Source organism: Ciona intestinalis, chromosome 11, assembly GCF_000224145.3.
Source record: "Ciona intestinalis chromosome 11, KH, whole genome shotgun sequence".
NCBI lineage: Eukaryota > Metazoa > Chordata > Ascidiacea > Phlebobranchia > Cionidae > Ciona > Ciona intestinalis.
In genome coordinates, this window is record NC_020176.2 from 1,346,819 (window position 1) to 1,362,279 (window position 15,461).

General features: G+C 34.2%; 3 protein-coding genes and 1 long non-coding RNA gene across 6 annotated transcripts; 3 read left to right on the forward strand and 1 right to left on the reverse strand.

Moving 5' to 3' along the window:
- The first annotated feature begins 1,140 nt into the window (after window positions 1–1,140).
- irf-like-6 (interferon regulatory factor like protein) lies at window positions 1,141–5,074 on the forward strand. Of its 2 annotated transcripts, none has more exons than XM_009861786.3 (7): window positions 1,141–1,409; window positions 1,855–2,044; window positions 2,299–2,421; window positions 2,799–2,950; window positions 3,363–3,624; window positions 3,873–3,944; window positions 4,231–5,074. In XM_009861786.3, exons 1-7 carry the CDS (start codon window positions 1,182–1,184, stop codon window positions 4,896–4,898), a joined length of 1,695 nt encoding a protein of 564 aa, XP_009860088.1. In that variant the 5' UTR covers window positions 1,141–1,181; the 3' UTR covers window positions 4,899–5,074.
- A 428-nt stretch (window positions 5,075–5,502) lies between these two features.
- LOC100184022 lies at window positions 5,503–7,723 on the reverse strand. Its single transcript, XM_002127844.4, has 7 exons — window positions 7,509–7,723; window positions 7,372–7,424; window positions 6,652–6,804; window positions 6,170–6,253; window positions 6,078–6,113; window positions 5,751–5,850; window positions 5,503–5,669 (listed from the first exon to the last, which is right to left on the reverse strand). The coding sequence occupies exons 1-7, from the start codon at window positions 7,652–7,654 to the stop codon at window positions 5,582–5,584; spliced, it is 660 nt and encodes a 219-aa protein (XP_002127880.1). The 5' UTR covers window positions 7,655–7,723; the 3' UTR covers window positions 5,503–5,581.
- Window positions 7,724–9,103: 1,380 nt separating this feature from the next.
- On the forward strand, window positions 9,104–13,868 carry LOC100186403 (protein FAM92A-like). Of its 2 annotated transcripts, none has more exons than XM_002127827.5 (10): window positions 9,104–9,322; window positions 9,912–10,044; window positions 10,197–10,298; window positions 10,630–10,698; window positions 11,023–11,124; window positions 11,412–11,522; window positions 11,960–12,073; window positions 12,587–12,738; window positions 13,190–13,289; window positions 13,581–13,868. In XM_002127827.5, the coding sequence occupies exons 1-10, from the start codon at window positions 9,279–9,281 to the stop codon at window positions 13,638–13,640; spliced, it is 987 nt and encodes a 328-aa protein (XP_002127863.1). In that variant the 5' UTR covers window positions 9,104–9,278; the 3' UTR covers window positions 13,641–13,868. The 2 variants fall into 2 exon arrangements, with proteins under 2 accessions (XP_002127863.1, XP_026692344.1); XM_026836543.1 differs by lacking the exon at window positions 9,104–9,322 and adding an exon at window positions 9,374–9,465.
- A 935-nt stretch (window positions 13,869–14,803) lies between these two features.
- Window positions 14,804–15,253, forward strand: LOC113474650. Its single transcript, XR_003396339.1, has 2 exons — window positions 14,804–14,841; window positions 15,105–15,253. It is a non-coding gene; the product is annotated as an uncharacterized LOC113474650 (long non-coding RNA).
- The last annotated feature ends 208 nt before the right edge of the window (window positions 15,254–15,461 follow it).

Consider the following 15,461-nt stretch of genomic DNA (forward strand, 5'->3'; position numbering starts at 1 on the left):
CCTCCGATAATTTCATAGAGGAGTCAAATTTATCGAACAGAAAACAAAGAAACTACTCTGAATAAAAAAAAAACGCCCGAAGATACCACTGAACACCAAGTATACCAACCTGTACTAAATGACTATAATAGACCTTTGAATATTATATTGAACGTAAGATGCTGAATGTAAAACCATTCCTTCTCAACTGGTAATTGTACACTCGAAAGTTTGCTTTAAGTACAACTCTTCACCGTCCGTATTAAATAATATAAAGTCGACCTTTTGCTTAGTGTTGCTTTATTCTCAAGGGATGCTGTTTCACACAAATAGAGACTGTAAAACTTGTTCATGTAATTGGGATAAATAGCGTGAAATTGGAATTTCACCCCCGAGAATAGTAAGCCAGCCCACCGATGTCATATTTTTCTTATATAACTTTGATTAGTATTCACAGATCAATTCAAGAATTTCTGATTTATGGACAATGAAAATCATTGAAACGAATGTCATATCTGGTGATCTGCATAATTGAACCGTTCATGCAACTGAACAAGGAGAGTCCGTATGCATAAACACGTTAATAGTTACATCCGTGGTAACTCGTAAGCGGGCGTTTGAGTTTATAAAACAGAACATGAGGTCACGAAAATAGACATGGTTGTATACTGACATAGGGAAACAGATTTTGTTGTTTAATTAATGAAGTTAGCATCATTTAATTTACCGCAGGATTTTCAGTTGCGTAGTCGAACCTTCAATATCGGTACAGATCCCCAAACAAAATGCTTTTTTATGATGTCTATCGAGCCCATGCGTTTGAATCGTTGTAAGAATACAGCTGGCACTGTTTAGGTTTTTTACCCTGTTTAGTTGCTCAGAAATTTCCACTTTGTAAAAATTCCCCTTAGACGTTATAAATATCAAACATCGACGAAACTGAACATTCAAATGAGTAAATCTGTCTACCAGGAATTGTTTCTAACGCTTTAATATCAAGTTTAATATAAAATGGACCCGATTCTTTCAGATATCGCCCAAAGCATGTAATTTATAGTTTCCTCGATTTTAGCTTTATAACTGTAAATATCTGAAATAGTCTACTATTTAATGTCAAACTCAAAATGTAAAGTATATATATTAATCTGAATTGTTGTTTTTAGATTGAAATTTAGAGAAACAGACCAAGAGTAAAGCCATTCATGTTTAAACTCAAAATGTACTCTCCTTATTCAATGTGTGAAAGTTTTAGTTCTGATCGATTAAAAAACTCAGATAATCTTCAATTTAAACCTTGGCTGATCGAACAAATATCCAGTGGCAATTATCCTGGGTTGGAATGGATTGATTCCGAACAACAACGAGTGTTTAAACTTCCATGGACAAAGAAAAACTATCCTGGGTGGGAAGACCATCATAAAATATTCAAAGTGAGTTTGTTTATTTTTTAATGTAACATATTGAACAATAATAAAGCTATTTAATGATATTTGGAAGGTATTAAGCAAGATATTAAGCAGTTTTGACCTTTTTTAATGCTTTAAAACTTACATGATTATTTGTTTTGAGGTTCACTTCGGGATTATTTAACAAATAACAGACATTTAACCAAGCCCCTTAGTGTCTACAGTAGAATCAAAATCACTTTTCACATCAAAATGTACATATATATTTATTCTTTGGGTGATCTAGTGAGGTCTTTTTTGTAGAACACTGACCAAGGGTGTTGGAGTATTGGGCCAACTTTAATCCAAATTCCAGGTTCCAAGACATGTTGGACCTAAATCTTAAGTTTCATGAGCATGCCATGGCCATGCTATAGAATATAAAACAAACTAATGTATTCGCATGTTTACAATGGCTTCACAATCCCAGGCTTGGGCAGAGCATCGCTCGTTCATTCGTAACCAAAAGCCACCAACTCAGCATGTAAGTCTTATGAAAAGTAATTTCCGGACGATTCTTCGAAAATGTCGCGATCTTGAAGAACAAACCAATCTCCATCAACTTGGTCTTCAAACTGGAAACTATAAAGTTTATAAAGTTCTTACTCCTGAAGAAACTGGTAAATAATATACATATATATATAGTATTAATGAGTAAAACTTACTATTGAACTGAATGGTGGTGATGTCTTCATTAATGGTAATACAAATGTACAAGATGTAAACTTTTTTTTTTGCTTCCCGACAACCTAAAATTAATAGTTTTTGTAGTTTAAAAACCAGCCCAGAAATAGAATGCATATTACAATTTTAGTTGTAACTTATGATGCTGCTTCTCCTTTTAGTGAAAGTTGTTTAAGTTTAATATTTCCAGCTGTTAAGAAAGGTAGGACAAAAGGAAGACAACAAACAGTTCAACCTGATATAGAAGAGGAGTACGGAACAGATATTGTCGATGTGGAGATTTTGTCCGATGATATCTCAAATTGGATCCCAGGTTATTGGTTGTGCATGGTTTGTGACTGCTGATTGGTGGACTTTTGCTTTAGCAGTTACAAATCAAAATTATTAAGATGACTAAACCAACGTATATCACTACTTTCACAAATATGGTTGATGAACTTTTTCCATTTTAAAAAAATGGTTTTCCATTTTTCAAAAATGAAACTTTTATTTGCATTAATGAAAATCGAAGAATGTGGAGAAAATGAATTGTGTTCTAAAATAGAAACCCCTTTTTTTTGTCGTTAAATTTTTTGGCGGGAAATTATTTTGTTTACAATGATAGATAAGGTTTGTTTACAGCTGAAAATATCGATTGATGGAAAATACTATTAACCCAGTTTCCATTTGTTTAACTGGTTTTCTTCACAGATGTACACACCATACCTGATAACTGGGGTGCTCACAAAATTTCCAATGCTTTAAACATGGGAGTTATTCAAAATGATCGATTGGGGGAAAAACGTGGGTCTTCCCCATCTGTGAGCGTGGAAGCCAAACGGAAATACCCCAGGTTAAGAGAGGTGAGCGTGTGAAAAGTAAATGTACTTTTTTATAACATAGATTATTAATCCTTGACCATGTTCAATGCTATTTGTATTCTTTGTAAAACACACTTGGTAACTCATAATCAGGCATGAGGTGTGTGAAAGAGAACATCTGTGTTTGAACAACTGTCGTTGCCTCATCACACAAGAATAAGTTTCATATATTTTCAAACCACTTCTATGTTTGCCTCTATGACTTCGTGATTTTGCGAACCACTGGTTGAAAATATTAAATATAATTTTGTATGCAACATATAACCTGGTATACAATGTGGGCTGTTGCATGGCCTAAAAAAAAGCTAGTGGCTGCTTCATTGCATGTGTGTGTTCACAGCAAATCAAATTTACATTACACATCAGTTTAATCCGATATAAATCCACACAGCAGCAGCAAGAGGAAGAAGTGGTCGCACCACAGGACAGCTTCACTTATCATTTTACTGCTCCCATTAATGGGAACAAAATTGTTGAGGATTTTATACCAAAAGAAGTCGTCTTTCTTCCCGGAGCAACATTCTCCCAACCTGCTCCAGATGATGGTTTGATTCCGGTGGATGGGATGAAGGTGGAGGTTCATGAAGAGCAGTTGGAGGAGGACAAAGATGCAGATGGATTTAAAATGCTTCTTCATGCAGCGGAAATATCTGCAGGTATCTTTAAGATTCTCTTGGATTACAGTCTGCGCGCCCTGTGTATCTGTCGCTGCTTAATTGTAAGGAGGTTCACTGGATTACATAATCTACATTTTAAAATTTGATTAGGAAATACTGTATTGTGTTTTAACTGAATTTATAGTAGACCATACCATAAATAAACTAAGTCGAGCATTTTAGCAAACACTTGTCCTAATTTAATGTAATGACTTGTTGGAAATGTTTTAACTTTCATACATTCATAGGTCCAACCAGGGAGCTGCACAACAAAGGAAATCGAGATATTTATCATTTGCTGGATATTCTTGGAATTCCACGTAAGTTATGATGTCATAATTCTTTTGTTACATCACACACACCATTATGAAGACATCACACACACCATTAAAAACATCACACACACCATTAAAAATAGCCAGAAGTGTCTATTGCAAAGCACTAATTTAAATGCAAATGTTTAATTAACTTTTAATACACTTGTGTCGAGTGCGTAAGACATACTAATATAAGTGCTTTATATTGGCAGTGAGGGAAAAATTAATGAAGGTTTCTATAGTCTTGTGTACAGCATAACTTGTATTTCACTTACAAAGTTTTTTTTAGGTGATGAATTACGTCAATATTCGTTGAGAGTCAAATACCAGCAACATGAAGTTCTTGAGCGTGACTTGATGGAGATGAATCTTGGTTACCGCATCCACTATGGTGATCCGGATCAACAATGTTACCTCATGAAGATTGATGAACCTCAGAGGAGCGAACTGATCGTTGATTTCGAAAGACCAGCAATTTCCCTTCCACAAGTTAAAACTATCGGAGGAAAGGGGACCAATGGGTTCCAGAAAGTCCTAAAGAACACGGATGCGGGCCTTGTCTTCACACAGGATGAGGATCACAACTTATTCTGCAAGCGACTCTGCCAGAGCAGAGTCTTCGCTTTCTCGAGGTACGGGGAAGACAACGATGACAAACATCCGATCAAACTTGAACGGGAAGCAACTGTCCTCCTTTTCAACTTAAACCTCTTCATCACTGATTGGATAAACTGCCTCAAAACCTCCAGGAAGAGAGAAGCCATTGATCACTCCATCCACCTCAGTCTTGGGAAGAAACCAGAAACAAGAAGGTGCAAAACTTTTATCGGATTAAAACTCATTCCTAAAGTTGCAGAGACTTTGCTTGCTTTGTTGACGACCGGTAATTCTGACTCTGTTGAAGTGAGTGTTGAAAACCAGCTTGATCAAGTATTGCGGTTGTTTGATATTGATTAGATCGCACAAGTTGTATAATTGAACATTATTGTGTTGCAACAATCACGGTTTAAAGAGAGGTTAATGATGTATTAACGAGTAAGTTTATGATCAATTTAGTTACATGTGTAAATAGTTTCAATTCCATACATGGTTTATTTACAGTGATTATGGGAATACATTGTAAAAACAAAGTATGTTGTTTCTATCTTTACATGTGCGGTAGTGCAATAGTAGTTTGTAGTGAGGTAACATTTATCAGTTTTTGAACAACTGACCGTGAGATTGCTATAAAATGACATACACGTTAACGATAGATCTTATATAATGCGAAACTTCGTGTAGGAATGCAACAAACAACACGCATACAACTATGTTCATGTAACCCTGACTAACTCTCGCTGAATGACATTTAAACGTTGTTTTGAATCAAAACGAAGTCATTTTTTCTTCTGCGATCACAACCATACACTTATGTTTTCATAATCATACACTATACTATAGTATAGTCTACAGTTTAATCAGCTAGACTGTGGGCATAAGGCAAAACCATGGACCAAGTGCTCATTCTCTAAATGGCCAAACCGCAACTATTCTTAACTCTCTATACAGTTAAAGAACAGAATGAAACACGTCAATCATTGTATTGAGTAAATAACAATTAAAATTCGATTAAATATCACACGCATTGTGAATAAAACAAACTACCACTTATTAACTTTATGCACTGTTGCGTGATAACATGTCTTTGTGACGTCATGCCAACAACAACCCCACCGACCGCATGTATCTCTGCGTGGGAAAATACGTCAGTTAGGTCAATGTTTGTAACGTCATAATACACATTCTTGCGTCGTTTCCGACGAAACTTACTTTGATGACGTTCCGCAAGTGTTTGAAACCTTCGTTACGTCACAACGTTTACCATACACGTTTATCGGCTTCGAAGTCGAACCACCGATGTATTTACGACCTGCGATAATCGTTGCATTAGGACTAGACAATTGAAAAATGTTATACTTCATGGTTTTAGACTTAGTAACAATCAACGCCGCAGTGGTTAGGCTCTAACCTAGATGTTACGATTCCAAGGTTCGTCTCTTCTAACTTGGTGGTCGTATGTGTTTATAAAATTCACATGGAATGTCGTTGTCGCAACAAATACGTTACATTTATATATATTAAAATAACGTCACTTACCTAATCCATCTCTGCGGAGTTTGTCCAAAAATGCAACTGTGACAAAACAATGGGTTACAAGATATTACGTCACTTTATAACGTCATACTTACACTTCGCGTCATTCTTGAAAAACTTTGAACCAAGAACACTCCCGAGAGCCAATTTTCCAACCCCACTGTTGTTGGAATCGCCGTCTGTAATGTAAGTTAGGGAAAATGTTGTTTTGTTTACAGAAGTGTGAATTTGACTCTTAGTTTATTTTAATTGTCTTGCGACAACCCACATCTGTTTAGAGCGGTCGCTCCTTGGGCCAAAATATTTCGATGCTCGATTTTGCTACCTTGTAGCAGACGTGTGTTTCGTTGTGCAAACACTTTACGCCAATTGCTCGTCAGTGGTTAATTACTAATTTGCCGTCACAATTGTACGCCATAAAAAACAGCTATCGCAAAACAAATATGACAACTTGCGGGCACGAGGTGTGCGAAATAAGGCAAAATGTTCTGAGATAGAATTTGTCGATAAATAAAGGAAATTTAAATTCATATTTTAAACCCTAAACATTTTGATCGAATTTGTGTTAGATACTGACCTGCTATCAAAGAAGCAATCGCCAAATTTTGATCAATTTGAGAGTTTCCTAACAATCCGAGAAGACCAAATGTTTTGTCATTATTAGTGGGTTGAGGGTTGCGACCGGTTGTTGGTGACTTAGTGGGTTGATGACCAAACGATAATGTGTATTCTGTGGTAAGTATAATTATTAGTGTGGTGAACATATTCCATTCACCTGGATATATAATTATACGATAACGTTGTTTTATTTATCTATCTATAGCAAAAAGATCGTCAGAAAATTAAAAAAAAACTACCACGCAGTTTACATTTGATATATTTTTACGATTATGTTTTGAATCTTCAGTTTTTAAAAGCAAATAAATTGTCTATGTTATGACAGTTCGAGTTTTAGTTTCAAGTTTGAATAGTTTTTACGTTACAATCACACTAATTATAACATACGTAGATTGACATATAGTAGGATGGGGGGAGATGGGACACCTTTTCATTCTATTTTCTCGTCCCATTTAGTAGTAAACAAAGAAAATTCGAAGAATTATGAAACCGTATCTTCACGACTCCCATAGACCATTGTTAATTGTTTAAACCACAATCAGGATATTTAGATATTCTGTGCTAAAAGTGTCCCATCTTCCCCATCATACTATATATTTTTATTTGGTCTTTTGATTACAGTAGCAAAAGTCATATTTAATTAATAGAGTATGAAGATAAATTAATTAAACACAATTACCTTTTCTAAAACACTTCATGCTTCCGAACGCTTTAGTGTCGTAACAACAGCCCCTGTGTGACGTAATTGATTTCAATTTGTCAGTATCATTACGCAAAACAAAATAGAACGTCATTAATTATGACGTAATCACTTACCTTGTCTGACATTCTGATTGCCCGATGTTGGTGGGCCCACATCTCCTTCGAGTCATTGTCGAAACTTTGCATGATTTCTTTGGTGCTGCAGTTGCCACTGCTGCGCATGCGCACAAGATTACTACCACACATCGAAATGACGTCATTATGTTGCTGTTGACTTGTCTACGAAGAATGAAACATATCTCAGACCTGGCGCTCTGTCTTATATATATACCAACCAAGGGCTGATTTATTATGTGGACTGTAAAAATTAACGACCTACCCCGTAATTTGAATCATTCCGCCCCTGAGCTATATGTAGGCAAACTTACAACAAACGTGTGGTTTGAAGGTAGAGGTCAACAGGTCGTTTATCACTCTTTAACGGCTGTTAACTTACACGTAAACCTCGGACAAATTGTCTTTGTTTTAGAAAGATCTAAACTGGTTTTGCCTGTGTGAATTACAGTGCTTAGAGTACTGGAGCGGTTTGTTTGGTCATAATTAGCATTGTTCACCTGACCTTTAAACTGTGAGAAAAAAAATTGCGTCACAGCTAGTCAATCGCACTAATTTTTGTGACCAGATTTAAATGTTTTCCTCATAATTTGTCATCCGTACACGGGAATTTCAGATTATAACTCAGGAATTCTCAGTAATATTTAAATCATATGCCTAAATGTTGCCTTAGAAGTTTAGAACCAGGTATACGACATCTGTATAACAAAGCCCAGCATAATATTTGCGTTGATAACGAACCTCTAATTTCAGATCGAACTTCTTGTCATGCACGTGATTTTCAGATAAATGGATGGAGTTTATTTATACTCGCGTGGCAGGAGAACGACAGTCGTCAAAACACAGGTGTTCTATTGTATACACCTCGCGGGTTCGCTTATGAGTTACGACATATTTTTTATCGTATGGCTTATAGTTTAGACCAGGGTCCGTTTAGACAAAACAAATAGGGTAGTAGGGGCTACTAGGTTGGAGCAGAGCCATAGAAATACCGAGTAGTCCAACCCATTGTTACGTAAATCACAATTTGAACGGCAATTTGGGTCCAAAATAACACAGTAGGTATAGGGAAAATGTATGTTTTCGGTAAATTACAGAAAAACTTGAGCCTAAAAACAAATTTAAAGGTTGAAAAATGTAAAAAACATGTGTTATTTGTTTTCTGTGTCAAAAAAAGTCAAAAATTAGAATTAGAAGCGGTTGATTTGCGACATTTTAGTCATTTAAAGCGGTTAAATTTATACATTTTTTCTAAAAAATGTTTGGTAAGGTAAATAGAAGCTGTTTTACACCTTCCCACAATAGGAAAACACAAACAAAACTTAACAAGTTCGTTTAAACCCATTGTCAAAGTCACCACTTTTGCTCTATTTTGGACACACATAGACGGCAGTTGGACTACTCGGTGTTTATACGACTCTGGGTTGGAGCAGTTGTCGTACAGAGTCTTACCCGAGAGTACATGCAGAGCTCATTTTTACAGAACTCGTATTTACGGAATTCATTTTTGCTTGTGTTGTGGTTTAAACCAATCTTATCGCACCATTACGGAAACCTTTTTGTTACCACTCCCCATTGGATAAACAAATCTTTTACTATTTCTATAGGCATAGAAACGGCCGGTTTCGCTGTAGCGTGGAATGTAACAATTTTGTTGTTTACAGTTCGAAATTAGAAATTTCCGTGATTTTGTTGCAATTTTCCGATTCAAATTCGTTTTGTTTTGAATTCAGAACGTTTTAACAATCTGTCAAACGTTCTTACGAAGCCATGAGTTTCAGTAAGACTCCCCAAACGCCAGAAGCAAGGGAACGGTGGGTATAACGATTTATTTTTAGACGGTCACTTAAAACTTACTTCGTTTTCTAAAAATAGGTGTGTTCTGTATAATATTGGCGTTAATTTGTTACTGTGACGTTGTTGTTTTGCAACTGTATACTACTGTGTACAAATAATGGTAAGAAAAATAAGTTGTATGTGGCAATTTTAGTTTACATTTTAGGGATATGGTTTGCAAAAAGATTCAGTGTAAATTTCGAAAGAATGTATTGACACATGTGGTAATGTGCGCTTGTTTTTTATGTAATGTTATTGTATTGCAATGTTTTATATATACCTGTTTTTATGCAATGTTTTTATTTGAAGATAACAAAAACGTATGTTATGGTTTTAAGATTATTTGTTATCATTAGAATAGTTCTAGTTATATGAATGCAATATTTAGGAATAATTTAATTAGAATAAAGGTAAGCAATAGTTCTTTGGGGTTAGGGGTTATCTGACGGAGTTTTTTTTTCATTATTTATTTAAAAATAAATATCACTTTTGGAGGGAATACACAATAAATGCAAACTTTTTTACAAAAAGTAAAATCAATTAATAACATATTCTTTGTTCACCCAGAGAAGCACAATCAAAGTTTATTGAAGAAGCTGTACAAAAAGTTCAAAAGTACTTTGGATTGATGTGTAATGAAATTGGGGGGATTTGCAGAAAGAATGGACGACTAAGGGATAAATATGATGACTTTGCAAAAGTGGGTTGTGTTTTTTTCATATACCTCTTCAATGCTGTGGAAATTTTGGAGAAGTGTCACTTATATCAATAGACTTTTTTAGTTGCTAATTTTTTTAACATTTATGTGTCATCGTATAAACTTGCATTTTTATAACATTTTTATTCGACTAGACATGCATGGAATATGCGAACGTTGAACAAGGTCCATTAAAAACCAAACTTACCAATTTCTCTGAAAATATTTCTGCAATCCAAGATTATCGGCAAGCGCAGGTGAGTGGTTGTTTTTTAAACTATTTTAAACAAACACCAAAGGCTATTAGGCTAACAAAGTTTTTTACTTGTTTTTTTTGACCTGATTTTGATTTGTTTATTTTTTATGTTTGATAGGTTAAGTTATATTTTGTAAGTAGGTTTATGTTTGTAAAAAATAAACACACTTATCAGCCTGTAAGATGCAAGTAACCTTTGTAGTTGTAGTTGTAGTAGATTGTAGATATGTTTGAAAACTCTGTTTAACATTAATTTTTATACTTGGCCTAATAACACTTAAAGTTGCATAGAACTTCTTACAAAGTTAAAATACGAAATTCCTATTCTCTAGATTGAAAGAATTGAAGGCAAAGTTTTGACCCCACTTACTACTTATGGGAGGGAATGTAAACACACACAGGTATCTGTGCTTATAAATACTTTCTGCAATATAGATGGTTATTTACTTTTATCAAACTAAATTAGGATAAATAATTAAACATTGAATCGTATATTTTTATTGAATAATTTAGTGAGGAAAATTTAGACATTTACCTTTAACAGAATTGAAGATAATATAAGGAAATTATATTTGTTTAATTGTTTAATATTTGTAAATGTACTTTACTATGTTTTAATTTATTTCATGACTGTGGTCATGTGTCTCAAGCAAAAAGGAAAATTGTCCATATTTAAACCTATTGTCCTCTTTCACCTCATATTACTTTAACATGTAAATTTACAGAACGACTTGAACACATCGTTTAAAGCAAGAAACCGTGAGTTGAAACAGCACCAACAAGTGGAGGCGTTAAGAAATAAATCTCCTCATGACCGGCACACCATCGTAAGATTTCTATGTTTAAAATGAAAAATTATAACACCCAAACGAGGTTGATAAAAATATTATATACATATAATAATATTATATACATATAATATTTTTATGCTGCTGATAATCCAAGGACATGTTATTTAATAATATGTAATAAAATTGAAAAAAAAAACACTGCAGAGTCTGTCACAGACCCATCAGTATAATGTATAGTGATTTTTTGAAAAAAATCTTTGTTTTCTGTGTTTTTAAAACTGGCTATTTATAGGATTTTATTTTACGTTATATGATATTTATAGACTCAAGCAGAAGCAGAGCTACAGCGCCGCACAGTGGACGTTGCACGAACAACACAAACTCTTGCTAATACCATCGATAAATTTGAAACGAAGAAAATTCAAGATTTAAAGGTTGGTCGGGTGACTTGGTCATGTTAGTTTAAAAATACCTACTTACAAGTTTTGTTTAAAATATACAGGGCTATTCGAATTATGATAAGTGATAAAATAATTATGAATTATAATTTATTTATTCTCACTTGGCAGGGCAACACAGTCATTATAACACAGATGTCTTGTTTCATAGACCTTTTTACAACATATCCACTTTTGGACGATTGTTTTTTTTTAATTTGAACAACTCATAACATAAGGAAGGAAACGCTGTGTACAACTGGCATTAATGGCCTGCCACAAAGATACTAATATACAACATTAGGACTAAACAAAGATTTGTTTGGATTTTGAGCCTAATCAGCATCATGATTATGTGACTTACAATATCAAGTGATTTGCATTAAAGAATGTTTTTGGTTTAAGAAAAATTTAACTTACTTTTATTTTTTTAGAAAATATTTTCTGAGTTTGTTAAAGTTGAAATGCTGTTTCATGCCAAAGCACTAGAGTTATACACCAACACATACAATGCATTGCAAACCATTGATGAGGAAGAACATATAGAGGTTTCTACTTTAGTTTACAATCTCCTTATGAATACATTTAATCTCAACAATAATCAATAACAGCTGTTCGATAATTTATGACATTTAGAATGATTTGTCAGGACTTCATTGTGAATTGCTTATATTTCAGTTATCTTAATTTACATAGTTTATTAAATTTCAGATTATTATCCTGAAGTCAAGTTGTTTTTTTTAAGGTGCAAATTTGTATATGCCAACTGAAGTCATATTAAAAAAAGGTTAAATACCTCTATTAAATATTTGGTTCAAAATACCCACACCATAATAATGTACAACACACATTTGATATTGCAAACCATACATATGCAACATAACGTATGTATATTACGTATACATGCAATGGAGTAGCTTATGTAACTGGTAAGTTGGTGACATTGCATCAGTGAAACAGGTAATAACATGGGATATAATTCAAATAGCCTATGCTATGAAACCACAACACACATAATAACCACATGTTATAAATATTAATGTTTATTTTCTTTGCACCAGATGTTTCGCAACAATTTGAGACCTGCTACTGCAATGAATGAGCGGTTAGATATTGCGCAATCTATTAATCCTGGTGCGAATGATAAGAACCGACCAGTGACAACCATGGAAAGAACCAGACTGACATTTCAAGATTCAAATCGACACGAAAGGTTTCCTTAGATAACAGTAGAATTACTTCATACATTTTGTTTAGTTTTTATATATCAGTAAGCATTTAATTTATACAAATATAAAATATTAGGCATTTGAAAGCGGTTTTAAAGTTTGTTGACACCTCCCAGTAGTTTTTATAAAGGAAAACATTCAAAACAATATAAAATGTTATAGAAGTTGTGAGTTTATTGTTGCACTGCTATTTTTGCTTGGTTGCTATTTTATATAGGTAAAGTACTACAGCTAGGTATCCCATGGGTTGGGGACATGATATTTTTGGTTAAAATTTAGGTCGGATTTCACCCATTAGCCCAACACCCAGACCGCTTATCAGGCTTGTGTATGTCGTTATACGAATAATGTCACTTGTATGAGCTGTCCTGCTGTTTTAATGCCATAAAATTTGGTTGCTTACATAAATTTTTAAATGTTATCTTTATTTAACAGAGAGCAAGGGAGGAGTGAGGAGGAGGAGGAGGAGGAAAGTGAAGAGGAGGAGGAATATGACTCGGAGGAAAATGATGATGATGATTATGAAGATGAAGAGGTTGGTATCCAACGTTGCTTTTAACAAAAACAATGTTTGTAAATTGAATGAATGTAACTTTATTATCCTTGCTAACTGGGAAACAACATTTGGTATAACACAGGTTTTGTATTATATGCATTTCTGCTTATGAATAAGATCATATGTAACTTTGTGGGTAACTGATTTTTCATTAATTTTAATCTGACAGTTAGGGCAACCTATAAGGACCATTGGGTTCAAGCAAGAACCAGTAAATGTCTTGCCCCAAACTTTTTATTAATGTATTAAGTCAAAGATCTGTTTGTTTAGGATGAAGTGGAAGAATTGAAAACTCCCCAGCCACGCCGTGTTCGTACAAAACCGTGGTAGAACCAGAGTTTTATGTATATTGTATACACAGTTTTTTTTATTAAATGTAGTCACCACAGTCTTTACTATAAATAGTTTTCTAGAATTAAGTTCGAGCCCAAGCAACCTGTTGTACTTAGCACTGTTTCATATAATCATGGTTTTGTATTTTAATTAATTGCAACCTGTAGTTCATATAATGTATTAAGTGTTTTTGTAATGTGCAAAATAAAATATTCTATAATGTTCTGTTTTATTGTTTCTTTACGTTCCTCTCACGTCATGTCTTGACATATTTGTCTTAGATATTACGACACGTGGGTGATTTGCTTCAGGTCAATTTTACAAAATTTCCTAAAAGTTAAACTTGAACCTTGTTAGAGTAATAGGAGATATAAGTTTGAAGTTACAAATTATATTTGCAGCTTCATAGAAATCACGTTAAGAAACTTAACAATTTGGACGCCATTTTTGTTTGGGAATTTGGCAAGAAAGGTAGGTACTTTATCTTCTGTCCAAGAAAGAAACTAGCCCAGCCGGTTAATTTTGGTATGTACAAGCTAGCAGAATCATATTAACCCGCGCCGTGGCAAAGTGGTTAGCGCGTCTTCCCCCAACACGAAGGTAGAGAGCTCGATGCTGCCACCACTGTGGCCGTATGTGTCTTTAGCAAAACATTAATGGCAATTGATCCAACCCAGTGGTCACTCATAGGTTGTCTAAACTTCAAGTTGTCAGCAATACAAAAAGTATTCCCTCACAAAGTTACATACGTGGTAACTCGTAAGCGGGCACGAGGGGCATGAAAAAGAGCACTAGAATTATATTTTGGATATAGCATATTGTTTTGTGGAAAAAGATAAAACACCTTATATATATATATATATAAAGATTCTTTGTTTAGTACCAAATGCGAAGATAAAGGAGAATAAAAACTTCCATCAGCTTACGCCAACATACTCTAAGGTTATAATTTATTTAATATATGACGTTTCGATACCCTGGTCGGTTTGTTATGTAACTTTGTGGGTGATTGCGCTTCTCCTCTTGTTTGTCATCGGACTCCTCGTCCTTACCGAAACCACTGTTGCTGCTGTTGGTTGCTGTCGTAATAATTAGAATCAAAGGCAACAAGATAACATATTGTGGAATAAAAGATATAAATATTTTGCTTAAATGGCACCGCAGGTCGCTTATTCAAATAGAATCATCGTAACGCAAGGTTACTTAATTATTAATTTTAAAAAAAAACGATAAACATAGCGTAATTTGGTTCTTTGAATATAGTAACGAAGACCAGATTAAATAAAACTGTAAATATCTTTTAAAACACGCTACGGGTATAAAAATTACTAAAGTAAAAGTGTCAAATAAAAGCGTGGCTGCCAAACTCACAAACTCAATAATTTAACCATCCTTATTTAGCTTGGATAAATAAGTTTTTTAATATTTATTTATTCTTTTGTTTATTCTTTACCGTTTCAGATAAGGCCGACTTCTATTTTGCGGGTTACCACTACGACGACTATTATTTCGACGATTACTACTACGACGACTACTATTACGACAATTAATGAGAAAATAAACAATACAGAAGTTGCTTGTTATTAAAAATAACATATCATGCATACATATATCTTCCGAGTGGTTGATTGATTAGTCTGTATTTCTTTTTACTATATATACCGTAACTGGAACACTTTCAAGCGACGACAAGGTTAACTATAGTGTAAGTTTACAGTACAACACGCGGTCACGGAGTTGCATTGAGCTTTTTTACACATATATTCTCATCAATCACTTTATAACAATACGTGCCCATTCATTGATTAGGGCTTGGCT